Consider the following 27,778-nt stretch of genomic DNA (forward strand, 5'->3'; position numbering starts at 1 on the left):
TTAGATATAAAAAATGCTTTGTATATTTTGTGTCTATTTAAGTTTAAACCTTTTAACTAAACTCTAAAAAATAATGCAGTCACATTCTGGTCTGATTTTATATTGCCTAACATTTAACCAGTAATTAAAGACTTTAATTACACAATAAACCCTACTGCATAAAAGCACTAAATTCTGAAGTTGAAACTTTCCACATAATTGATTGCTTGTAAATTGGAGCGCTCATATTTAAGAAGATTTATGTAATCAGGTTACAAAATAGTAAAAAACAGTTTGTTATCCTTATTAATTTGGGGAAAATGCAACAGTTAAAATAAACTGATTTAATCTAAACAACAAGTTTTTTTTCATACGTAAGTACAAGAACTGTAATTTCTTATAATTTTAGAAAGATGATCGTTGCTTTTCATTTTCCTTCTTATTTTTTAAAAACGTTCCCCAAATGTGCTGTAAATTGTTCCCAATTTTACTTGAATATCCATTTGCTACGAAGATTGGACAACTAAAAGAGAAAACAAAGCTATGTTTATTGTACTTTTTTTTTTGTAAAAGTTACACAAAACAATTAAACACCTTGTCAACTGACAAGGTGTTTCATTTTGACTGTCAAAGTAAATTGTTAATTACTTGTCATTTATTTATTTATTTATTTATTTTTTTTTTTGTTTCAACCGAAAATGTTTGGTGGAGAGTGCATTTTTGACAAATTATGAATGAAATTAGGATTAGGTTCTACAGAACAGAAATTGTTGATGTTTTTTCATGTTTACAAACTGCAGATTTTGTTATCTTTACATAAAGAGTACTAGTATGTGGAACTTGTATGCGAAAGGCTTGATTCAAGAGTGAAATAAAACCTTCTTTATATGTAACATAGTTCTGTCTAACTTAATGTTCCCTTCAATTTTTTACATAGTGCCTGACACTTGTTCTTTAAAACTGTCTTTGTTTTCTAGGCTTGTTTGACAATACAGTTACATTTTACTATGAAGATGCAACTATTGATCTACCTACATTTGATATGGGACATTCTGGAGACATATATTTCCAGTTCAAAACTACTGCTGAAAATGGAGTGTTGATTAATAGTAGAGGACCAACTGATTACATTAAAGTTATGCTTGTTGGTGAGCCTTTTTTTTTCCCCGAACTTTTTTTTTTTGAAATGCTACATTTTGTAAACACAACATAATTTGAAACTTGCTATATTTCATTCCTGCATATTGGTCTTATAATTGAAAATGATTAAATTGTTATCATCTACGTTGATTTATCTTTTTAAATGCTATTTATTTTTATTCATTTTGATACTATGTTAAGACTTTAAAATTTTCAAAATTTAAAATGGTTTAATTTTTATTATTCACCCCCCCCCCCCTTGTTTTATTTTTGGCAGCAGTTAACATATATTTGATTTTCTTATAAGATAGAATATATTGTTACTATATAACTATTTTCCCTTAAAATACATATTTTGATTTGAGTATAGAATAGCAAGAGGAATTAAAAGAAATGTTTATAAAATGCATGAAAAAGAACTTATTTTTTTAATGATAATTTTTGCACAGACTGTTGCTTAAAAAATATTCCTTATTGAAGGAAAAGGAAGTTCAAGATATGTTTTTTTCTTCTTTTTTAGGTTTATTTCTGGTTACATGACTATTTGATTGCTTATATTAGTTTGTCACATGCACTTTTCCTTATATTGGGTTTATTATTCATTTTGTGCGTATTGGATTTCATTATACAATTAAAATGCTCCAAAGGCTTAATTTAAAAAAAATATCAGATAAAACTAAGCCATCTTATACTTTTACAACACATTGATGTCATTATATTGATGTACTTAAAAAAATAATTGAATTTTAAGCTTTATGAATAATAACTTTTAAAAATTGAGACAGTCCGCAGGATTCTTGTTCCTGCAATACATCATGTATTTGCTGTTCACAAAGGTGCTGAAAAATTACAAAATTAGAATTTGATCCATCAGAATGTAAATAACCGAGTTTTTAATAAATACTAAGCACTTTTCATAATGCACTCAAAAGGACAAAGTAACTTTTCTGGTTCAGAAAGGACAATTTAAGTATTCCTGTAGTTTTCAATTATTCTAAGAAAATGACACCACAGACGAAGAAAAGTGCGGCTCAAGTCATGAGGAGAATTTATTGTCATTATTTAGCTTTCAATCATAAACTTGAGTGTTGAAACATGCATATTTTTCTTAGTGGAAAATTTGGTTTGAAATGACTAGAAACGCACTTTTCTTTGTTTGTGGTGTCATTTTCTTAAAAAAATTGAAAACTACAGGAATATTTAAATTGTCCTTTCTGACCCAGAAAAGTTATTTTGTCCTTTTGATTGCATTATAAAAAGTGCTTAGTATTTTTTAAAGAACTCTGTTATTTTATTCATTTTGTGTTAGTCCATTGAAATGTCACGATACCTCTTTTTTTGTACATATATAAGATTTTTTGGTATTTTCTATATGAATTTGGCTTGCTGATTTTGAATCCGTTGAGTGCCAGTGGCTAAACCTTGAGCGTTTTAATAAAAATTGTAAAATTCAAAATGTCAGCCGATAAAAATGTAAGGTTAGATTTTCAGGTATTAATCATTTTTTAAACTATAATCGGCATAAAAATAGTGTGTTTTACTAAAGATAAACAATAACAGTGATATATAGGAAGCATTTAAGTTATGGTTTAGCGTGACAATAAACTCTAAGGGGTGGAAACGGCTTAAAACATACCAGATCGATAAAATGTAATTGTCATGGGCCTTCAGGTATTATTAACAAAACACTCACAAAATACAACGCCAGCAGTGGTAGGTGATTGTATTGATGCTGTAGAAAATCATATTAAGCCGCGCATACGAAAGATTACATGGCCACGCCTTGTGTTTGGAAGATACCATAACTTTAGCACCAAATCATACAAGAAAAAAGGTTTCCATTGTGATTTTCAACTGAACGAAAAATCATCACTTGCCAAAAGAGATATCAGCCTGAAAGTAGCAGCAAATAAGATGCCAGTAATTAAGATTGGTTGTGAGCAGACAGAATTTATGGCTATTCCTCCAGGTCAATGTATAATTGTTATTGGTACAGAATTTTTTCAGTGTTGGATTGCAAGCAGACTATTTCTCATGGAGAAACTGATGTGTTTATGACATTCTACATGATTCAGGAATAATCACATGTAAGAGTAATTTCTAATGACACAGATGTTCTTTGCATCTTAACGCATCATCTTTATATAAAAACTGGTGCAATGCACCAAGGAACTGAGTTGACCAAACTCAGTTTATACTCACAGGATCGAAGTATCATTAGCAATCATAAGGTCATAAAGAAACAAGAAAAAAAGCACATTGATTTAAGCCTTTTAGCTGGCTGTGATAATGTCAATTCTTTCTTCTGTTGGAAAGTTAACTGTTCTTGTCCTAAAAAAAAAACTAAGTTTGTAACATCTAGATAAATTATGTTCTCATACAAATATGGCAACAGTAGATTTTGTGATACATTCAGCATCAAAATTTATGACCTGTTTATATGGCCATTGGTAGGATAAGCTGCCTCTAGAAAATTTTTGACCAATTATGTTTCAAAAAGTATGATTGGAAAGAGGCATGTATATCCAAAATCTTGCAGCATACTAACTATTGAAGCTGGCTTTTATTCTCACTGCCTATTTGCACATTACCAAATAATTTTATGGAAATCAGCTCGTTAATTTTCCCTACTGGTTCTCAACCCTCTTTATTACGGCTAGGAAAAAATTGAAAGTGTACAACAAACAGTGAAAGTATTCCATGACAACTGCCAGTTCCTAGCGGAATGCTCAACTTAATCAGTTGTAGGTATTCTACTGGATGTAGAAGTATACTGTGCTTCTGCGAAGAATTCTATGCCATGTCATGGATTTTATTCTGCTTAAGATAAGTTTGAGTGCATTAATCCTTCAAAACCATCAAATGACAATAGTGATAGCAATAATGGTTGCGACAATTGAAAAATTACTTTTCAGAGAAAATGAAAACATAATTTGTGCAAAGTCATCTGACTATATCATTTTTCTTTTGCCAACTGTTCTTCGTTGCAGCAAAAAAAATGTTCGAATATTGTATGTATTGCCACATGCAATAACACAGGCCTGAGAAAATGCATTATTGAGCGGACTTGCCTTGTACTTATACAATATGTGCTTCTAAATGGCTGTCTGGATTAAGCGACGTCCAGTTTAATGCGTTTTGGATGAATGGGGGTTTACTGCACATTTTGTTCTGACTAAAAAATACTATAATTTTTAAATTTCTACTAAGTTTTTTTGCACATACATTTCTATTATTTTGCTTCTCCCGTTTTATAGCGGCCATCTTGAATTTTGCCATTTTGACAAAAATGCTCACGGTTTAGCGTCTGGCACTCAACGCTTTTGGAATCAGCAAGTCAAAACAGTATAGAAACAGTCAAAAAATATTATATATGTTTGAAAAAGAGGTATACGGCCTACTAGTCTGGACTATGAATTTATTTCAGAAATAGAATAATGTTCCCATCACAATACTCCACGTTTTTTTTTCCGTATAAATGCTCTATACTAAACGTGTTCCGTTCTAGTATTTACTTGTGTGCTAATTTAATTAGTACCGTTTAAATATTAAAGGTTTCTCAAACCAATTTATGGTTCACTACATACAAGTTACTCATGATAAAGATCCTAATATGTCTCTTCACTTAGCCCCGTTATCAATCATTGGCATAGACAAGGACAAAAATCCTAAGAAAGCAATGCTAGTGAATACATTTCATGCTTGCTCCAGAGAAGCCTTGATTCAAAACTTTCATTATGATTACTATTAGTATTGCTGTTATAAAGCAACAAAATTTAACAAAGGGTTTTATAATTAAACATTTAATAAGGAAATTACATGAAATTTGCTGTTTTCCATTCTAACAGTAATAATTTTATTTTGGAATTTTAATTTTTCAGCATTAAGTTATAGCTTAAGATTAAGCAAAGGGGAACTATCAACATAGCACACCAGAGGATAAGGGGCAGGGCCCCAGGTGCCTCAAACAACGAACTTATATTTCTGTGGCATTTAATAAAATCCCAAAGTCTCCAAGTGCTCTAGTTTCTTAGATGTAAGCAAAAGCTGGCCTCAGATTTTTCCGTGACAATCAGGCCTAGCATAATAAAAGTGCTTAAAAAGTCATGAATTTTAAGTTGGCCTATCTTAGTACTGTTCAAAACCTATTATAGGTATTTTGAGTTACAGTTTAAATGGCTCTTAAACTGTTGTAATGGTGCTCAGAAATATCGCGTTTAGCACCTAATGCCTCAAACTTTTCATTATCACAGCTGCTTACTCTTAAAAAAAATTAAATTGACAGATTTTGTAAAAAAAAATTACATGGTAAAAAGCCCAGTATCGAAAGGAAAAAAAAAGCACTATTTTTGGAATTAGTTTTTTTTTTTTTTTGATCCCCCCAACCCAATTATGATACCTAAAATTTCATGATACATCAATAATTATCTTTTTGCATTCAAGTGAACTTAAATTAGATCATAGTTATTATCAATACAAAACCACCATAGGTCTAATCAAAGTGACTCCAAAATAATTAATCAAATTGTTCTTACTTATCCTAATATATATAATAGCCGATGATCGAGTACTGCGTGTTTCAACAATGAAACTCACACCGCGGAATGATAATTTGATAATATGTTTTGGTAGTGATTAACATGCAGGGAAAGGCTTTATTGTGACAAGGCTGAACTCGATCCAGTTACTTAACTGTTTTACTGGTAAGACTGTATCATTTCATGGGAATCAAGAAACAACAAAATGGTCGACAATGAACTCTACCTACTGGAGTTTAGATTAATTCACTGGAGTTAGGGTTACAATTTCAACTATCAAAATATCACCAAACAGGCAATGGCTTCATTCAAATGTAGAAGCAATTTTCACCCGTCACACTTTGACGGGCGACTTTCTAGTGTTAATATATTTAATTATTTGAAAATAAATGTTAAAAAAAAAGAAAAGATATCAAAACTTTTTTTTATTGTACAAAAATTTTATTTATTTCATTTTTAATTATGTTCTTATGCTACCTCAATAAGTTAAGCATTTTGTGTTTGGAAATTTTCTTTCAGAGGGTGACCAAATACAATTTCAGTACCATGCTGGCAATGGACCTCTAGGTGTCAGTGTTGAAACCTCTTACAAACTTAATGACAATAATTGGCATTCAGTATTAGTGGAGAGAAATAGGAAAGAAGCTCGTGTTGTTGTCGATGGTAGTCTTAGTGGTGAAGTGAGAGAAAGAGCGGGTCCTGTCCGTGCATTATATCTTACAAGCAAACTTGTTGTTGGTAAGAATATTGATATGTTTACATTGAAATGATATTATTATTTACATTTTGTATCTTTCCGTGTGTATTTTGTATAATAAAATGTAGTTTTGATCAAAATCGTGCTGTACTAAGCATTGTTAAAAACTTTGATATATGCTTTAATTCTTAACTTTCATTCCTACTGAAATGTGTTGTGGAAACTTTTGTCAACAGGAGCTACTGTGGATTATCGAGAAGGATTTGTTGGATGCATGCGAGCTTTTATGTTAAATGGAAGGATAATTGATTTACAAAAGATGGTTTTGGAATATCCGTATGGAATCGACAATGGATGCGTTGGGAAATGTCAGAGCAACCCTTGTTTCAATAATGGGACTTGCATTGAAGGTTATTCAAGTTATATATGTGATTGTCAATGGACTGGGTTCAAAGGACCAATCTGCGCTGATGGTAAATGCTCATTTTAAATTTTATTTAAAAAAAATTAGTTTAGCAGAATTATTTTTTGTATAAGTATTTACTCTTCCTTTTCTCTATGCAGTTCATTTCTTTTAATGTTCAATTTTGAATGAGGTAAATTGAATTTTTTTTCAAATTTTATGCTTTAGACCGGCAGTTCTCAATCGGGGGGGGGGGGGGTAGAGAAATTTCAAGGGAGAGGGCGCGTGAATGTTTAAAAACATAAAATGAAAAAGTATAGCTATAATTCACTCATTTTTGTTTCCACATGTTAATATTTTATTTTCACATGTCATGTATAAATTTTGCGTTATCATCTTTTTAAAGTTGTTAGTGCAGTTTTTATCCTCATATCTCTGTGAATCTGGATTTTCAGCGTAGCATACATATAAAGTCAGAATGTCAAGGAAGGTATTAAAAGTAATCTGAGTTACTTACTAATGTTCAAAAACTTATCAAGTGCAAAGACAAATTTACCAAAAGTTAACCAAGTTTTTCACATTTTTTTCATAGGGTTCTACTGTGTATTTATAAATAAATTGATAAATAAATTAACAAGTAAATTTGAAGTTTTAAAACAGATGTATTGAGACAAAATAAACATGTAAATCAGCCCTTGATAGATTTGCTGTGATGCGTTTGGGAAAATTTTTTCAATTCAAATAAAACTAAGTGTTTCATTTTAAAGCTTTTAACTAGGGCACCTCAACTGCATATCTTGTTTTTCTTTTGGATTACTCTTTATTTGGCTTTGAATTATAAAATATGATGTAATGATGTTTTGTTGCGTAAAATTGCAGATTAATTTAATGGGCAATTTAGTGCAATAAAATGTTGTTATAACATATTTCGGTTTTTAAGTGCAAAAATATTTATTCAATTATTGGCTTTGAATTGTTCAGAAAAACTGAAAATCTTTTTGGGAAAGAAGTTTTCAACTCCTTATGTTTATAACTTCTTCTTGAAACTTACGCAGACAGAATTTATAAATAAGCTTTACATTATATGAAGCCGAAAATAAGTTTAGTTCTTTGTCATAAAATCCTTATCATGAAGATTCATCAGAACACAAAGTGAAAATTATTTTTAATTACAGTGACTATGTTAACTTTCAAACTGTGCTGTTCACCTGTGAAATTATTTTATTTATTGCATTTCCAAAAATTTATATGATAATATTTTTGTAGAAATTGGTGTGAATTTAAGATCTGACAATTATATTCAGTACAACTTTGAAAACACTATATCAACCCTTGAAGAATACATCAGAGTTGGTTTTACCACAACAGACAAGACTGGCATGATTATTGGAATATCATCGTATAGTGAAGAATATTTGAATCTAATGATGTCAACCAGTGGTAAGTTTTATTTATTAACTTTTCTATATGAACTGTATATTTCAGTTTTAAAATTAAAAAAATAATAATAAAAGTATTCAAGGTTGATCAATTGTATCTAAAAATGCAAATTCAAATGTATGTAAAAACTCTATTGTTTTGTTTCATGACTAGAGAAAGGGTCTTCAGTAGAACTACAATATTTGTTATTTAGTGCTTTCATTTTGAAGCAAAGTTGATTTTGTGTTTAACATTTTATTTAGACAGATTTAAGAGAAGCAAAATCTGTCTATTAAATGACATAACGAAAGTGTATTCATTCACATCAACTTGTCCATTAATCTTTTAGGTATTTAACAATAGTGATTAATTTTAAATTTACTAATCATCTTTGCTGTGCTGATTAAACTTCATCTTTTTGCAAAATTTTAAAAGGTTGTTCATATTTAAATTGTAAAAATGTTGAAATTATGAAATGCAATATTTTTTATATTAAATGTTTCCAATGAAAACAAGAAATGCACAACATTGTTGCCTTAAAGTTTTCTACAAAGACGTTAAAAAAAGTTCAAATATATGCAAAATATTTCAGATACCCGGTTTGGAGTTTTCTTTGTAAAAAGGAACTTTATAATGCATTTTTTTTTTTAACTTAAGGAGAGCATGCATAGAAACACCAAGTTTCGCCTTCTTATGTATACTTGTTCTCCTTTTTAAAAAAAGTGCTTTTCATCTCAGGGGGGTCAACTGACCCTTTAACCCTCCTCTGAATCCGCCCTTGAGGACGTTTGTAGTCGTAAGGCTTTTAAACTGCTGGACCGATTTTGTTCAACTTTTTTGTGTGTAATTAAGTTGATCCAAGCATGTAGTGATGGATTTAATTGGAAACATTTTTATTAATTAATTTAAACATTGCTTTGCGCTCGTTATCAGGGGTGCCCATTCCCCCCAAGATCAATGGTGCAATTCCCCCCTCAAAAATTTTCTCACTTTCAAATAGGGTTAAAAATAATACTTTTTAAAGTTCCTAATTCCCAGGCAAATTAACAGGGGGGGGGGGGGAACGCTAACTACTTTTTTTTGAACTTGTTTTTCAAACGTATGAAAAAATTGAGAGGATTTGTGTTTTCATTGTTTTGTGTTATGCAAGGGTAATAATTGATGCAGTAGTTTTAATGCTTATTTTAAAGATTTTTTGAAAGTACATTATAAGTTCTGTGCATTAAATTACAGGTCATTTGCGTTTGGTTTTTGATTTTGGCTTTGAAAGGCAGGAAATAATCATTAAAAATGAGAATTTTGCTTTGGGCCAGCATCATGACTTGAGAATTATGCGAGGTGATAAAGGCTCCAAAATTACTATATTTGTAAGTTTTAATTTGTGTTATTTAAAAAGAAATTAATTCATCATTTGTTTTTTGAAGTATTATTTATTTTTTGAGTGAAATGTTTATCCTTCTAGGTGGATAATTATGAACCTATTGTACACACTTTTAAAATTGATGACAAAGCTGATGCACAGTTTAACAGATTGAAAAGTATTTATGTAGGAAGGAATGGTAAGTATTAAATTTTCAGTTTTCATGGCAAATTAGATATTTTACTTATTTGTGGATGCATCCTTATGAAGATATGTAGATGCTGTGAAATATTAACTTTGTAACACAATCAAACTGGAAAGTAACCAAATTCTTCTTAGAATGATTGTCCTAAAATTCTATCTAAATTATGTCCTAATTTTATTTTTCCCTACTCCTGTTGTTGTATGTGCAGCACAAGCTAAATACGTGTTTTATTGTAAGAACTACAGTGAAATGGGTTTAACACAAAAACGCTTAACATGAAAAATCTGTTTACGCAAACTGGTATAGTGATCCAGACTGTATACTGTACACTTAAATATAAATCTTTTAACACGAAATTCGTTTAACATGAAAATTTTTTTCGGTCCTTTCAGTTTCATGTCAAACGTTTTCCACTGTACCGTCTGACCACGGATAGTATGGAAAGTCAAACATCCGGTTTACAGGCGGAAATGGACGCATCTATTAGTTTTTAGGGATGTCAGCTTTTGGAGATGTATGTTAGCCTTAAGCAGAGTCTCCATTCAAATGAGAGGAACACAATCAATTTTTTACTTTCCCCCTCATTCAGATAGATTTGTCTTAACTGGACGTTTGTCAATTCTAGTTTGCAAAGGCTGGACAGTAACTATATACAATAAACAGCTATTTTGACTCTGAAAATTTTGAAAGTACTGCTTGAAAACTCCTTAAATACTCTTCGTTATTTAATATCTAATATCAACAAGATCCCTGACAATATGAAGATATTACTGGCATATGGCTTGGGTATTTTTTAATTTAGATTTTTTTTTTAAATTTAAGCTACCAGTTGCAGCTGGAATGCCCCCCCCCCCCCTCATAATTGAGTTGTCAGAACATGACGAAACAGAAGATTGGAGAAATATCAGAATGAGGAAAAAGAGGTGTGAGACCCCAATGTTCCTGAAGAGTTAGCTCAAGTTAGGAATTCATAAGAACTAAGAAGACTATGTTCATTAGCAAAAGGTTGCACCGTAGTTTAGTAGAGTTATGTGAAGGTACAGAAAGCTGGACACTTATCTGATGGCTTCTAGGTGCATTTTTAAGTGCTAGCCAATCAGCGGTAGGCACTTGTGACATTATTTATGATTTTCACTTTGTTGCAAGTTGTCGCTTTTGAATTGTTTGTCCTGTCTCTAAAAAAATAGGCTTAGAAGTAATATTAATATAAGTATACAGTATTAGCCAAAAATGAGTGACGGATGGCAGTTTAGTGAAATAATTTGTATTTGCACTGCCACTTAGTATTTATTTATTTATTTTGCAATCTTTCTTTGCAAACTGAGAGGGTGGCGGTATGTCGGATGGTCGTTTAACAAAGATTGAACATGTTTATCGGGCAAAAAAAAAGATGCAATCATGATTGTTTAGAGAAAATTTAATTCATAAAATATAAATATTTAACTGAATGATGTTTACATACTGCTAGTAAATGTTCAGTTATTGATTCTTACTGAGCTGTTTTATTGATAACAGTTAGACTACTCTCAAAGGTACTTCAATGAACCTTCCATGATTGGGGATGTTAGCATAACTTGTGGCTTCATGCGCCCAAACTGTTCAACAGTTACCCCAGATTTAAACAAATCTTTTGACAGTATCTTTCTTCTTCATAATAAATCTTGCTATGTGTAATTGAGTCAATTTTTCATATTTGAGACAATGAGAGGCAAAAGGATGTAAGTGGACATTTTCAAGTTTTGAGTAAAACATGTTTAAAAACAACTTTCTAGGTAGGCTTTCATTGAACTTTTTTCTCTATATCATGCAGTATAGCATTACTTACCAGGGCTACTAGTACTATCTCTTGCCCCAAGGCAGGAGAGAGGTTCACCTACGATTTGTACAGACTATCTCCAAATTTTTAGTTTTACCCCTTACATCCCATTACTTCTCACTGCCTCATATTACCTTTTTTTTTTTTTTTTGCATACACAATACACATGTCTCTTGGTTTTCACTTGCAGAAACTATGAGCACTGGCGAAGGATTTGTGGGATGCATTTCAAGAGTCCAGTTTGATGATCATTTTCCCCTACGGCGTCTCTTTCAAGAAAGTCGCCGTTCAAATGTATGGGCTGTGCCTGATGACAGTGTCAGAGAGGATGACTGTGGCATTGAGCCTGTCACTCATCCTCCAGAGATAAGAGCTACTCGTCCTCCTCCTACTTTGCCTCCCGGAGTGAGTATTGCAGCACATACAGCTGGAGCTGATGATTCGGCCATTTTAGGAGGTAAAGTCTCTTTTTTGAACTGGAGTACTCACTGCACCCGTCAAAATGTTCACTGTTTTTGTTACTTGTTTTATCACCTGTCTTTGTTTAGTCATAAAATAAAATTTATATATTTTAGCCATTTTTCAAATGTTTATTTTGCTTTTATAATGGATTATAGTTCTTATATTGTGGATTATTTTAATTTAAATAATGCGTTTAACTTTCAGAGCCTTTTTTTTTTTTGAAGAAATATTGCAAAAAATAATAAAAAGAAAGTATTATTATTTAATTATCATTTAAGTTTTGTGATATTGTGTGATTTTTACACTCTGATACCCATGGTAGATAGTGTATATGTTTTAACATTGAAAATGGAAAACCATTTTCCTAAAGGAGTAGACCAATCTTAATATATAAAAATCAATTTCCTGCGATAACATACACGTATGTATGTATGTATGTATGTACACACATGATTACGAAAGTATTCCACTAAGAAACGATTTTTTGAAATGTCAATTAGTTCAGTAGAAATGAATTAAAACCCCTTAATTTCTGTGAAATTAAAATCTGTGATTGAAATTTAAATCCCTCATTTTTGAAGGCTTTCCTCCATTCAAATCATTATTCAGCACTTCATCTCCACTTTTGGTCGATAACGAATTTTAAATTTGATATTGTTTTTGTTTCTCAGGTGATTCTTTGAAGCTTTTCTCAAGTCAAATAATAATGTTTCTGTCTTTTGCTTTCATTTTTTCAAAACTGGAAACAAAGTTTTTAAGAACATCATCACAGACAGACTATCCTTTTGAATTTTGAAGAGTGCAGTTTCTTGTAAAAGTTTGCTTTGCAATAGCCGTTAATAAGTCACAAGGACAAGCATTAAAAGTAGCAGGGATTGATTTAAGAGAAGACTTTTTCACATGACCAATTTTATGTAGTCTCCAAAGTCAGTTCATCAAGCAACTTAATAATTTTAGCATCAGAAAAATAAAACCAAAACTGTTGTATGCAAAGAAGTTCTTGCTTAAACTTAGGTATAACAATGAAATGTGGATGGCCTGCGTTTGCAAAGAAATCAATACTTTGAAAGGATTGTTAATGATAGTTAAGGATTGGTTAAGGACAAGAGCATATATGTTAAAGAGTCCAGAGACCCCGGGACCCACCCAAAATTAGAAAAAATTGTAGGTAACTAGGGGACCTGACAGATGTTGTTCTGTTCAAACATTGTAAATTGAAAAGTTAAACGATTTCAATAAACTATCAAGTGTTTGAACCGTTCTATTGAAAAAAATAAGTAAACTAAAATGTTTTAAGCTGCTTTGGTGTCAGAATGCGTATATTTATTACAACTTTTTTTATCTAATGCCCACTGAGCAGTTGTTTTATTAACCATTTTTTCTCCCGTACTTAATGGTTTGTTCCTTCAGCCATACTCAAAGGATAAAAAGCATCCTCAGATATTAAGTGTAAAAATCTAACTATCCATCTAAAACAAATGGGAAATACTTCTGCAACATCCCCCATATGAAAAAAAAATAAAACAATAGAAAGGATATTGTTTAGAAAAATGATAAAGGTAAAAATATTTCTCTGAATAAGAGAAAATAACTCATCCCCCCCCCCCATCCCGATGTAAAATACACACATTCTTCAACTAAAATGACTAAAAACTCTTTAAAAACAAAAAACAATTATTTGCAGTTTGAAATATTTTGCCAAATAAACAAAAGTACAATAAATTACATTAACAGTAGCTTTAAAATATGAACAAATGATCACGCAACTCGATTGTTTATAGCCAAAGTCGCCAAGCCAGCACGTTACTGTAATCCAGCCAATCAGTGAGTTTAGTCAACTCCAATCGATTAGCGGTCCGATCTTTTGAACGAAAACTTTTTAAATTTCATATATTGCCTAATTTGTTCTTTTCACCAAAGATAAAGATTTTCCTCTGCACTGATCTTTTGTGTACTGAACTACCCTATTGTAATTTATCTGGACGAAAATAAAATTTGTTTCGTCTTTAAATTTCATCATCTTTTCCTTTAATAATATACTGATTAGTTAGATAATCCTTCAAGTATTCTTGACATTGGTGCTAAAACTCAGATGGATTTCAGCGGAGAAACAAATGTTGGTAGGTACGGAACTTTCTGATCATTTGGTTAGGAAAATTTGAAGCACCGACCCACTCACATGGTTCAACTACGACGACAGAACACACATTTTGTGTGAAGCTTCCAGTACTTTTATTTTAAAATATGTCATGGGACCAGGGCCTAAAATCGTTGCTTTCAAGAGAGAAATGAAGGCTTCACTCTCTCTCTCTATGTTTTACCTATTCTCAGTTGACATATCACAGTACGAAATTTCATTACAAAAAGCAGAGCTGGCTTTTTTATTATCCTTTGGCATCAGATTAAATATTTATTTCAGTTCTCGCTCAACAATGTGTTAAAATAAATGTTAATCATTTGGGAGATATAACCATCCAATGTTTAAATTAATTAACAAAAACGTTTCCAATTCAATCCATCGCGCTTCGAAACCATGCTTGCCACAATTTAATTACACATTAAAAAAAAAATTGATCAAAATCGGTCCAGCCATTTAAAAGCCTTATAGTGACAAACGTCCGCACAGAAGATTTTTATATATTAAGATAAGTAATTATTATAGGGGATTTTCGTAACTAGGTGCACTAAGCACTGTTATTCCCTGCTAATTCCGTTACCTGAGCAATTCCAGGTAGAGGAATGCTAGTTGAATTTAAAAACGAATGAGAATAATTGCTAGGTGTTTTTTTGTGGCATGAAAATAGTTCTTGAGGTGTATTTTACGTATTTTTAGAGGAGTAAAATTTATTTTGAGGAAGTGAAATATATATATATATATATATATGGATAAAAACTGAGAATGAAATGGTTTCAAACCATGTGCACTAATTTGATTTTCATCGTTTAGAATGCTAAACATTTTGAATTTTAGGATGACATAGATACATACATGCATACATACTATCGGATTTCAACATCATAGATTAAAATGTAGTATTTTAGAAATTCCAATCCCCCCCCCCCCACCATGCATTCAATTCTTTATTTGTGAATTAAAAGGGGAAGGACCTGTATAAAGGACATTTAATTCAATCATATGAGGTGTTCTAAAATGGAATTATTCTTTTTTCTGATTCATAAATTTCAAAAGCTGTGCCAAATGAAGCAGTGAGAAGCAAAGGAATGTAAGTAGACATTTTGAAGTTGAGTAAAACACGTTTAAAGATCTGGCCCTGGGAGGGCTTTTATTGAAATTTTTTTCTAAATCAAGCTGTATTCCGCAACCCTACCAGGGCTACTAGTACTATATCTTGCCCCAAGATCGAGAGTTTCACCTACCATTTGCACTGGTTATCTCCAAATTTTTAATTTTTCTACTTGCATCCCTTTGCTTCTTACTGCCTCAAATGTAATATTGTGCTGGCAACAAAGAATCATGTTAAATGAGTAAAGGAGTGATCTGTAAAATACTACTTCACAAAGTGTCTCCTAAAATTGTTCTGAATTTTCAAAAAGTAGAATTTTTTTTTTTTTTTTAAACAGTTGGTATGATCTGTAACTTAAAACAACAAAATATCTAAAATTTGTTTTGCTGCTAATCCAGAGGAGAAAAAAGAATTATGAGATTAAAGCTGAAAAACACTTAATCAGAGCCAAAATTTATGTGCTTATTTTCTTAGCTGCAATCAATGTTGATTCGCTGATTTTAGGAACAATATAAAATAAGGTTTCCTCTTATTCATTTGCATTTTTAAAATACTGGTCTAGGTGTATTTTCTTATATGAATTGTTCTAAATGTGTCTATATTGAATTTAATATTATATACCTCATCTGCATTTTTCTTTTGTTTCAGGTATCTTAGCATTGATTTTTATAGCTCTAATATTAATGGCTATTTTAATTGGTCGCTACATGTCTCGTCACAAAGGAGAATACAAAACACATGAAGATACAGGAGCTAAGGATGCTCCAGATGCAGACACTGCCGTAAGATTGGGAAAAACTGGGCATGGGGTTCCCAAGAAAGAAGAGTGGTTTATATGAAGGAAAGGTGCATTAGAAATACTAGAGTACTGATTAAGAATGAAGTTAATGTTGAAATAACATTATGAATTTATCCCACTGTTGGATATATTGCTGCCTTGCTCAACATGTTTCATGTGTGGACAGTATTTTTATCATCTCCCTCATCACGAATCTCACATGTGTGGTGTGATATTACTATTTTGTTGTTTAATATTGTTGTGGCTCCAACTGTAAAATGTGAATGCTGTTAACTGGAGCTAAACATTTCTTGTGGTTTTTATGTTTCAATAATTGTTATACCATGTTATAGTTAACAGTATTTGTTTTTAAAAAGGCATTATGTTTCCATGTATCAGAAGTAATAATTCGGTGAGAATATAGATTCTCCCCCCCCCCCTTTTTATGAATTAATTAGAAAGCTCCGTGTAAGCCATTCATCCAATGTTTACATGTGACTTTCATGATTTAGGTTGAAAAAAAGTATCATGTTAAAAGTTTTTTTTTTCTAGACCCTAAAAAATATGTGCAAATTTATTGATAAAGTTACAGGTATGTTTTAAAAGAATATTGTACAGAAAAACTGAAGCAATTACCTAAAAGTATTTTATTTTCTTTTTTAATGAAATGAAAACAATTCATGCAAGCGTGGTATTAATAACCCTCCGAACTACATTACAAAATGTGTTCTATATGCAGTGACATTATCAATATTTCTTTGCTTACATTAATTTTATCCACCGTGGCAATTATATATAATCCGGTATATGTTGTGCAATAAGTATATATTTATTCGTGTGCAAAATAATCTCCATGATTTTTTGTTGCTAGTCTAATTGCTGCAATTTTTTTCCCAGTATTTAGAAATCTGAACTTTGTGCAAAAGTTTGATACATGGAAAATTTAATGCCTATATGTCTTTGTTGAAATATTTTAAGCATACATTTTAACTTATGGACAAAGATCTGATTTTTATCAGTTTATGTTCTTTGATTTATAAATTTGTGTAAAATGTAGTCATTCCCCTCCATTTTTAAAAGGTCCATTTTTTTTGTTGTGTTTCTCAATGTGTCTTACAGATCATCTTCTATAAACTTAATTTTATCAAATATTTTGTAAACTCTAAGATTGTATTTTTTCACTTACATTTCTATGCCTTTTTCTCTTTTATAAAATAAGCCTTGAATTCAAAGTAGTTTTGCCGTGCTATTTGCCTGAAAACTAAACATTCATTGTCCGCTCCTCAACTTGACAATCTCGTGCTTGCTGAATACTATTTCTTGAATGGCTTTCCAAGCTATTTTGTTTCAGGAATAAATATTAAATTTCAGCGATCAATTCAGTATTTTGTTACAAGTGGGTCATTCACATTTTATAAAGGAGAACTTCCTGCTTAATCACTGTAAAATTACAGCACTTTTGTTACTGTGGAGTTTGCTTTTCTATCTACAAACAATGGTTTTTCAGAATTTTGAAGAATCATTTGCCGTGTTTCCTTATAAAGTCCACCTTTAAAGAGCGGTCACTTAAGCTTGGTCTCATCAGAGACTGTTGTTCAAAAACTTTTTACCGAAGTTTTTATCATTATTATTATTATTGATTAGACATAAATTAAAATAAGATAAATACCTTTGTGCAGAACAGTAAAGTAAGAGAAACAACGTTAAAAAAAGCACAAATTTGCCAATAACAGCAGACACGTGTTTCGGCGTTACAGGGAATGCCTTTTTCAATGCAAAAAGTAATGAGCTTATGGAGGAAAAGACATCCGACAAAAGCCTAGCCGCTTTTGTCGGATGTCTTTTCCTCCATAAGCTCATTACTTTTTGCATTGAAAAAGGCATTCCCTGTAACGCCGAAACACGTGTCTGCTGTTATTGGCAAATTTGTGCTTATTTTAACGTTGTTTTCCTTACTTTACTATAAATTAAAATAACTTTTTTTCCCAAAAAACCTTCAATCTCATTTTATACAATTTTTATCGGATTTAATTAAGTCATCTCTTAGAACAATGATCAATCAATTTGCAATTCTTAAACAATGTTTCATACACATATTTGTGATCAAAACTTGTATTTTCTTCTTCATTTGATTCAGTTTTTGTGTAACTCATTGAAAAACCCATATAACTTCAATTATAAATTTTTCTACTGTTATCAATGGCAGTTCAAAGTGTGAATAACACATTAAAAAAGAGAAGTGTCATTAATGTTAACTGTTATTTGTTACTTGTTCAAAATTTGAATCTGTAAATAGCATTGTTTCAACTGCTCTTTAAAGTAATATGCCCTTTGAGCTAAATTTTTTGTTTTCGAATTCATTCTTTAAATGTTTTTAACGAACTGTTGCGATTGTCCCTCAATAACACTAATGTATAAAAATGTGGTAACATTTTTACAAATGAGGTTTTTTTAGTTTTGAAAATCGGCTGCTCTAAAAAGTAGCTTCAATTAGAACCGGTGATTTTTTTTGGACTGCATAAGTTTAGTTATGAAGTTTATTTTCAAAATTGATTTTCAGTATCCATAAGGAAAAATGGATATAAATTGTTCTAAAATTATTCTGTTTTTGTCAGGAAATATAATCGTGGACTATTGTTAATTTGGTTTACAATCTTCGTTTACGTTTCCTCTGATCTCCCATTTGCCAATAAAAAATGATTTTGTCTTCCATATCAACTGCTTAAAAATATGGTATCTGAATTGTGCTATGCTAAATAGGGCATCTGCACCTTGTTCAGTGCAGAAAGTGTAATTTAACCCCTATTCTGAACCACATATTTTTTTATAAAATTTATGAACTTGAATCTCTGCAAGACAGTTATATGTGTAGATAGTTATCTCTGCCTTCCTTTTAAATGACAGTTTTTAAATGCATTATCAAGGACTATTTTGATCTAGATTTGAAGTTAAGTTTTGCTACATTAAAACTTCTAGTGAAATAATTATAGTTTGATGCTAAATAGTTTTGTAAACAAGCTAGAATGGTTACAGTACACAAAAATAGTTGACCTATTGCATATCAATTCGTATATCTTTATTTTTTATAATGTGAAGTGCATTGTGCTAAGTTTTTAAAAGGGTTTGTCATTTGTTTATTTAACAGAATTCCAGATAAGGAAAATTCTAGTTTTAAAATATCGAAGCTATTTTCAGCTTTTTATCTTAATATTGGTAGAATAGAACTAAAATAGTATTTTTAATTTGGTTTCTGAAAATTATTTTATAGTGTCTTACTTGGAGGGAGTGTATTTTAAGATTATATATTATGGTTAAACATGTTTATTTGCATTAAGTGCTAATGATTTATTAGAATATCATTATGAGTTGCATTTATAAAAAATAAGTACTTGAAACAACATTTTTGTTTTAAAGTTGATTGTTCCTCTATGACAGTATTACAATTTTTTATGTCATTGATTTATTTATCCCAAATATTAGTCATCCAAATATCCCCCACTCCATCAGATGTTCTCAAAGTGGATACTTTGCTGCATCATTTTTGCTGCTGAAATTATTAGTCATTCAAAACTAAAACATTTTGTTTATGCTTCAAATTCCTGTAACTTAACAGTCATTGCATATCAAGAGATGGTTTATATTTAAATTATAATTCAGTTCTTCAAATAATGTTTCATCATTCTCTTTAAACTTTGTTTGACATTTCTTTCAGAAGTTGTAATATTTCAAACACTTCCATATGACTAAGTATTATTTAAGGTCATTTCAACAGTGCCATGACATAAGAAGCAATGTTAAAATCAAATTTTTATTTGTCTTAGCTAATGAAGATAAATTATTATTTTTTAAATCTTAATTGGCCAGATAACCAAATCAATCTTTAATGTTCTTGAAATTATATTCTTTCGGATTCAGTGCCAAAAAAGAGTGGAAGTTATCTTTGATTCTTATAGATTTAGCACACTGTTGTTGTTAGTTGCATTGAATAGTTGCTAAATATTACAGTAGACCCTTGTTTTACGCGGGTTTATTTTACGCGTTTTCGATTATACACGGTTTAAGATTTGACACCAATATTTTATTTTACGCGGATGCGGCAATGCAAACAGAAAACATTTTCCTCTCATTGCAGATTACACGTAATAAACTGCATTTTGTCATGCTAATAATCAAACTTGGGCCCCTGGAGACATTTTATGTAATTGGTTCCAGAGCTCTTTCCAGAAGTAAAGTTATTAAACTCACACAGTTCAGAACTCACTGGAAGAAGAGCTTTTAGAAGTGACAAAGGAGACCAAAACCAACAAGGATACCGACTTCAGTGACACACAACCAAAAACATTCACATTGAAAATTTTGAGCCATTCCTAGGCAATAGAGATGATCTTTCTGATTTGTTAGTGAAGGAAGATTCTTCACATGGAAATGACGCATGTGGTCATGGATGCGTGAATGCTATGCATAGAATTATAGAGAAAAATTCTTAATGACTGCCAAAAGACTATCATTGCCAGCTCTTTTTTGTAAACAGGACACGAAATTAGTTTATGCTTTCTTTATGCATGTTGTGCATAAAAATTGACGTAAGTACACATTAAACTTATTATACAATTAGTCATCACTAGAATGAAGTTTTTTTTTTTAATCTACGGAACCTAACCCCTATTTTAACACTGCTATTAGGTCTGAATTTACGCGGCATTTCCGTGGAACGTAACCCCCACGTAAAATGAGGGTCTACTGTATTTCTTGTACAAACTAAATCAAATTGATACCAAAAAATGTCTTTAGTGTAAAGTACAATAAACAAGTAACTAATAGCTTATATTTGATTCCAGAAATGTGCGATAAATGAAGTTCAACTATTTGTCATTGATTTATAAATGTCAGAAAACAAGTTTTTTGACATGCAATTGTCACATTTGCCGGTGAAATTCAAAAATTGAAGTTTTATTCCTTTTGAAGAAAGACGTAGCATTTCTTTAACTCTCCTTGTTCATTGTCCTGCCGGCAGGCAATGATTTTTGTAAGATGTTTTTTCATAATTTCTCAGTTTTAATTGTCTCAACTTCAAATACACTTATAACTAAGCTTGCATTAAAGAATAATTTTAATTTTCTTTGATGAATAAAGCATGGAGTTTTGTTGTCTTTTACTTTTTTTTTTTTTTTTTTTTGAAAAGGGTGTCATACATATTCATGATACACTACTTTGGGAAGGTGTATTTATGTGCAGTATGCTGTATTTTAAATTGGCTCAATGAAAGTACCAATGAACTAGATAATTGCAATGGGCTATCAACGAATCTGGCACTCAAACTGTAAAAACAATTCAGAAACATTCCTGGAAAAAATGGGCAACTAATGTGCCCAATTTCTACCAGTAACATATCTTGCAAAAAACAGGAATGTTTTCTGCAAAAAATCAGTAAGTAACCTTCCTGAAATCATCCTGAAATTTTTCTGGAGAATTCAGAAAGCTCCCTGGTTAAAGTCAGTCATTTCTCTGGAGCCTTCAGAGAAAACTTAGGTAGGTTTAAAATAATAACTTGGCATCTTCCTGATCTACCATGAATGCTCCAAAAGCATTATTGCAACCATTGCCACTGCTAAGAGAGAATTACAAGCATCTCACTTGCCTGCAACTCTTGCCAAACTATGGAATCTAGAGACTTATTTGCTCTCATTGGGAACTTAGTCAATCTGAGCGGGTCGTAATTGAACTGAAGCCGATACACTTAATAATTACACTCAGTTAATCTTTAAACTAGTAGCTAAAGATATTTTTCGCAACAGTGAGACGTCTAAATTTGGGCAACTTGTTGCAATTCAGGAAATGTTTTGATACAGGTATATGATTTTCACAGGAAACTGGTGGAAACCTGTGAAATCCTGAATTGGTCCGCAGAAAAAATCAGTGACGGTTTGGAATTTTTTTACAGTGCAGTTTCCATTGTTTCCTTTAAATGTGATTGAAGAAGTGAAGATGTACCTTCTTACATGAAACTTAAATATTAATCTAACACAAGTCTTAAGGTTTTTATATTATATACATATACAGATGTCCCTCGTATAACATGGTTCAATTTGTTCTGTGTAGTATCGAAACCGTGTTATATGAGACTTTTTTAAAAATAACACTTTTACTTATTTTTAATACTAATTATGTATGTGCATGACAAAAATCAGTTTAAGATGTATTGTGTTCTATTGAAACCCTGTTATACGAGACTTAAAAATAATATAAATCAAGGGATGTGTACCGTGTTATATTGAAACCAAGTTCCGTAAAAACTAAGCAAAAACTTATTAGAGTTATCAACCATTAACAGAATTCATTAAAAAAATGACATTCCATCTTTCATTAATATAACATTCGAGTTACATCAAAACCATGAAGTATTAAATTCAAGTTTCGTGTCGTGTAATATCGAAACCGTGTTATAATAATCGCAAGTTTGGTCCGGTGTAATATCGGAACCATGTAGTAGAAGTACCATATTATACAAGGGACGCCTGTATATATAAATGAAGCATTACCTGCCTATGAATTTATTGCGTTTATTACATATTTTTTTTATGTGAAGTGTGAAAAATGTTAATTCAAATTGCATGACTTTTTTCAATAGTACACTGCCATTTTAGTTTAAACTTTTCATCACACACAAGCTTCTTTGTAACTTGAGAGTTACGTATCATAATGCTTAGATGAGTTTTATTGTTACTAAATGCTTTAATCAGAAAAAAATATTAAAAGCATAAAATCTTGAGAATTTGGTGGAAGTTTTTTTTTTTTTGTAGTTTTTTTAAAATTTTTACTGTGTTAGTACAAACATGCATTGTATGAGTGCTAAGTTTCATCATTATCCTTTATACTTTTAGCAACTAAAAATGTATTTAGATCAGTAAACTAAAAAAGAAAAAATCCCCCCCCCCCCCGACCAAAAAAAAAGAGAAAAAAGAGGAAGCTGATATTGAAGCTAACTTAAGAAGTTTGGTTGTATGATCATTTTTATTTCCTGTGTATTTTCTAATTTTCTTGCATTTTTATGGAAAATATTTTAGTTTATACAATGTCTAATTTAATTCCATTTTTTAATCAACAATGGTGAAGTGTTTATTATACAAAGAACTGTTCATGTACTATTGTAAATTATTTTTTAAAGAGGTTATGAATTTATTTTATTTAATTCATTTGTAGGTGGTATGTATACAAGGGGTTTGTGATATTTTCTCTCCAATTATAAATTTAGCTAATCTGTCCATTTCTTATACAGTTATATATTTTGTTTCCAAATTGTGAATGTTTTGAGCTTCATGCTTCATTACGTTAATAAATTATTGTTCATTATGAAAGCAGCTGCTCATTTGTTTTGTACTGCTTTGGTGTATATTTTTCCATCCAAAACAAGTTTTGTGTAACTGAGGGGTGATTTCTTGGTATAATCAAAATGTTAATTTTTACTCAGGTTTTGATGTGTTTTAACTAATGACAGCTAGTCTTTTCAGTTCAGTTCAAATAAGAAGTTTTATATTTATGTTTTTACATAATAAACTATTGTATAATTAACATTCCATTTTTATCTCAAATCTGTAATGAAGTATGGGAAATGAAGATTCTAATTTTTGTGAAATTTTTAGTTGCACTATACATATTTTTTCTGTCTATAGATTTTATATATGATTTTATATAAATAAGACTTATTTCTCACTATATTTTGTCTTTTCTCTTTGTATCTTTGTTTGTTTAAATTTTTTTTAAAACCTTTTACAACATTTCCTAAAATATGATTAATTGCAGTTGAGACTTTGAAAATATTTTCCAAAATAAATAACTTCAACAATTTGTAACAACAAACTTACAAGTACAAAAGAAAAGAAAAAGGTAATAAAAAATCACTTTTGGACAGTAATCAACTAAATTCTCACTTGATTAAAATATTCTGATCCATATTTAAGTCTAGATTGGTTTATATCTGATTCAATTCATTTAACTTGATTAATACCTTAAGAAAAATCTAGTTTAAATTGGTTTATTAGTCCCAACTAAAGTAATCAGATAGATTTCAATTAGGTTAAAATTAGTGAAACTTAACTCAAGAGACTTAAAATACAGTGACAGGTTTCTGGAGAGACCACCTGCCATTCTAAGAAAAGTCAGCCGCTAAGAGAGGTGGTCACTCAGAGAAGTGTCAATGTTGGATTGCTTAAACAGAATTTCACTATTATTAGTAAACAATATAAGCAATTGTTTGCTATTATTTTCTGTATTTCATTACTTGTTGGAATGTTTATACAGGGTGTTCCATTTTAACCTGCAAGACCTTAATTTTTGAAACCGTTAGTCGTAGATGTATACTTTCCAATTGCAAAAATGCTCAAAACCAGATGCAGAGTTAAGATATTGAAAGTTTGAAGCAAAAATAAAAATGAGTCAAAAAATACAAAATTTAACTTTTTATACGGGTCCCAGGTCCCCAACTTATATTTAGGGAAATAATCTCCATTGAAAACTACTACTGACATAAAAAACTTGACTTTTATGAGACCAAAACTCAAGGATATATTCCAGTTCAAAGTTTTAGGGGGCTATATAGAAGATGAGATTGGAACTTATCTCCCTTTCAGAATGACAGGTCGTCAAAGTAGGAAAAACAAGGAATTTATATTTTTCATTGCAATTCAAAAATAAATGCAAATGTTATGCAAAAACATGCTACAAAACCTCGAATAATTTGAAAAACCAGACTCTATGCACACATATGATTTTAAACACTTGTTAATCACTATATTTTCCCCCAAAAGGTGTTATTGTCGGTGAGTGAAAATTGGTGTAAGTCACAAAACGGCTGCGTTTCATATCTCGGTGAATATTGGTCGTACTAATTTCAAACTTTTTGTGTTGGAATTGTTCTTCAATGGAGATTATTCCTCGAAATATAAGTTAGGCGGACCTGGAACCCGTATAAGAAGTTAAATTTTGTATTTTTTGACTTATTTTTATTTTCACTTCAAACTTTTTCAATATCTTAACTCTGCATCTGATTTTGAGCATTTTTGCGATTGGAAGTATACATCAAGGTCTAACGGTTGCAAAAATAAAGGTCTTGCAGATTAATTCGCAACACCCTGTATACTTCAGAAATAAAATTATTTTAATTCCTTTTAAAGAATGAAAACGATCCTTTCTTTCCCAAACACCCACCTCTGGCAAAGCCATTTATTCTGTAATTCCAAAAAAAAAAGAGGGCACTTAATTTGTCTCAAATTAATTTTGAATTTGACCCAATCGAGTTTATGTACTGTATTTTCCTGCATATTATCTGCATCGTCGCATTATCCACAGGTCCTAAAATTGGCCTGAAAAAAAAGAATCTTTTAATAACCCTTGGATAATACAATGCAGTAAAAGGAAGTTTTGATTCAACATACAGCTTTAGCAACTATATTAAAAACTTGAAGAAGTAATAAATTTTAAGGTGTATTCAAAATTAATATAAAAAATAATCTGAAAACTAATGATTTTTTCTCGAAATTGTCAAGACGAAGAGGCAAGAAGGGAGCAAACGGTCTAATCTTGTGCTAAGGAAGACTTCTTCCTTTACTGTATGTTGTTTATTTTACATAGCGACATAACCTTAATCGCGTAAGAGAACATTTAAGCTACAGAGGTGAGAAATTTATTAGACTCAAGGAGCGAGAAAGAGGAAAATTGATTATTCCGTTTAAAAAAAAACCTCTAGCTCCTGTTTAAAAGCCTAATTTTGTTTTTCGAGAATAGTTGAAGTACTATATTTTGCCGTAAAATTTCCCGTTTTCCTTGAGTTTCTCCTCCCTGGCAACATTGAGTCTCATCTGATAACAGCCGCCATTATGTCCTGTTGTTGTTTCCAAAACTTTTCCTGCAGCTGCGAATGGCGTACAGTATTTTTTCGTGTATTTTGCGCTAGGATCACCAAAATAAGAAATTTATAAGTTATTTTGTTTTGCATACTGGTTTCAGGGTACAGTTTTAGTGTTCGTTTTCATAATTTTTATTTCGAACATCGATTTTGGTGAAATAAGTAAGCTGCCTGACCTCTCACCTCGCAAGAAAGCATTGGTTATGTGTATGTGAGACCAAAATACCTTTAAAAAAATGCAAAAAGCTTTCTATTTCTCAAAAAACTGTCAGTAATGTTTCAACCAGACATCCCATTGGTGATGAGTCTTCGTTGGACCAATGGTGGGTCCACCTCCACACCATACTGCTTCAGACTGTTAACACGGTCTTTACAAGTTGCTCTTCTGTTGGCCTTGATCATTCGAATAAGTTTTCTTTCCGTCCTTGGAGACATTTTGCATTTTCTGCTACATTTTCCCAGCCTCCTAGGGACAACTAGTACGTTTTCGTTGGCATAAACATTGATTCTGCTGATTTCATACTACAACTTTTATTGAAATGACTGAGCCTGATAAAACGCGCATCGAGTGAAGCCTTATTTTTTCGCTCCTTGAGTCTAATAAATTTCACACCTCTGTATAAAATAAACAACATACAGGTAGGGTAACGATCTCTATTGCAGGAAAATACAGAAATTAGAAAATTTGCCAGGAAGGAAACTCTCATCACTAGGCCCACCTGCTGAACACTTCATTACGCACCCTCTCTTGACTCCATATCAATGTCGAAAGGCTTAAATTATTCTAAATGCATTACTCAAAAAAGAACTCAGTCGGTTAATATTCAAAGAGGAAAATATCAAGGATTTTTTGATAAAAGATAAATTTGGAGGGGCGTGTCTGGTCTTTCCTAGAGGACTTATAACATTAAGTCAATAGAAGAAAAAACAGGTGCCTAGGAAAATTGGTGTTAACAGAGATGGTCACTGTATATCTAGATTGATTTCAAATTAGCAATGAATTTGCTGCACAGCACAAATTCTGCAACTAATATCTTGAACTCAGTCATAGATTTTAGTAGCAACATTTGTTCTCCATAATCTACTTTATAATTTCAATTTGGTAATACAGTAAAATCCCTCTAATGCGGATACTAACGGGACAATTTTTTTTGTCCGAAATAGAGAGGTGTCCGCAGGACAAAGGTTTAATAATGTTATTTGCATTGGAACTGGGGAATTAAAAATTGATCGCATAAGAGAGGTGTCCATTAGGAGGGGTTTTACTGTATACATAAATGATGTACATATGCAAAAGGAAAAACTTGCTTGTTCATTGTTAGGTTGAATATTTTCCAAAGAAAAAAAAAACACGATTGTTTTCTTTACTTTAAGGTCTTTTCTCCCTCTTGTTTAACTGAAGAGGGAAATATATATATATATATATATATATATATATATATATATATATATATATATATATATATATATATATATATATATATATATATATATGTATATATACTAGCTACCCGCACAGGGATGCCCGTGCTAGAAATTTAATGGAAGTCCTTTGAATAAAAAGAATTGACACCCCCTCCCCTCTGATGTGAAATGATCGTTTTTCTTTGTATAAAATGCGTACACACCTTTTCAAAAAAAAAAAAAAACTATTTAAGTTTCTTTGGAGTTTAAAACTTTTCGTCAAATCATTAAATTAGATTTACAGTTGATTTAAAACTCTATTTAGCAAATGAAGAGGTTTTTATTGCAATTTAAAATATTTCGTTAAATAAACAAAAAAAAAAAAAAGACATCAAATAATATCTTTTAAATGTAAAAATAATTCTGCAGCT

At 31.0% G+C, this 27,778-nt stretch overlaps 1 protein-coding gene across 1 annotated transcript in view; it reads left to right on the forward strand.

Annotated features, from left to right (window-relative positions):
* LOC129217033 (neurexin-4-like) overlaps positions 1 to 17,752 on the forward strand; it is a 56,783-nt gene extending 39,031 nt beyond the window's left edge. Inside the window, exons 16-23 of the mRNA XM_054851267.1 lie at positions 957 to 1,127; positions 6,177 to 6,395; positions 6,591 to 6,827; positions 8,024 to 8,197; positions 9,410 to 9,543; positions 9,639 to 9,735; positions 11,748 to 12,014; positions 15,913 to 17,752. Coding sequence (XP_054707242.1) covers positions 957 to 1,127; positions 6,177 to 6,395; positions 6,591 to 6,827; positions 8,024 to 8,197; positions 9,410 to 9,543; positions 9,639 to 9,735; positions 11,748 to 12,014; positions 15,913 to 16,103 — 1,490 coding nt within the window. The 3' untranslated portion in view covers positions 16,104 to 17,752. The remainder of the gene's footprint in view (positions 1 to 956; positions 1,128 to 6,176; positions 6,396 to 6,590; positions 6,828 to 8,023; positions 8,198 to 9,409; positions 9,544 to 9,638; positions 9,736 to 11,747; positions 12,015 to 15,912) is intronic.
* Positions 17,753 to 27,778: the final 10,026 nt, after the last annotated feature.

The sequence above is a fragment of the Uloborus diversus genome, chromosome 2 (genome assembly GCF_026930045.1).
Source record: "Uloborus diversus isolate 005 chromosome 2, Udiv.v.3.1, whole genome shotgun sequence".
In the NCBI taxonomy this organism is placed as follows: Eukaryota; Metazoa; Arthropoda; class Arachnida; order Araneae; family Uloboridae; genus Uloborus; species Uloborus diversus.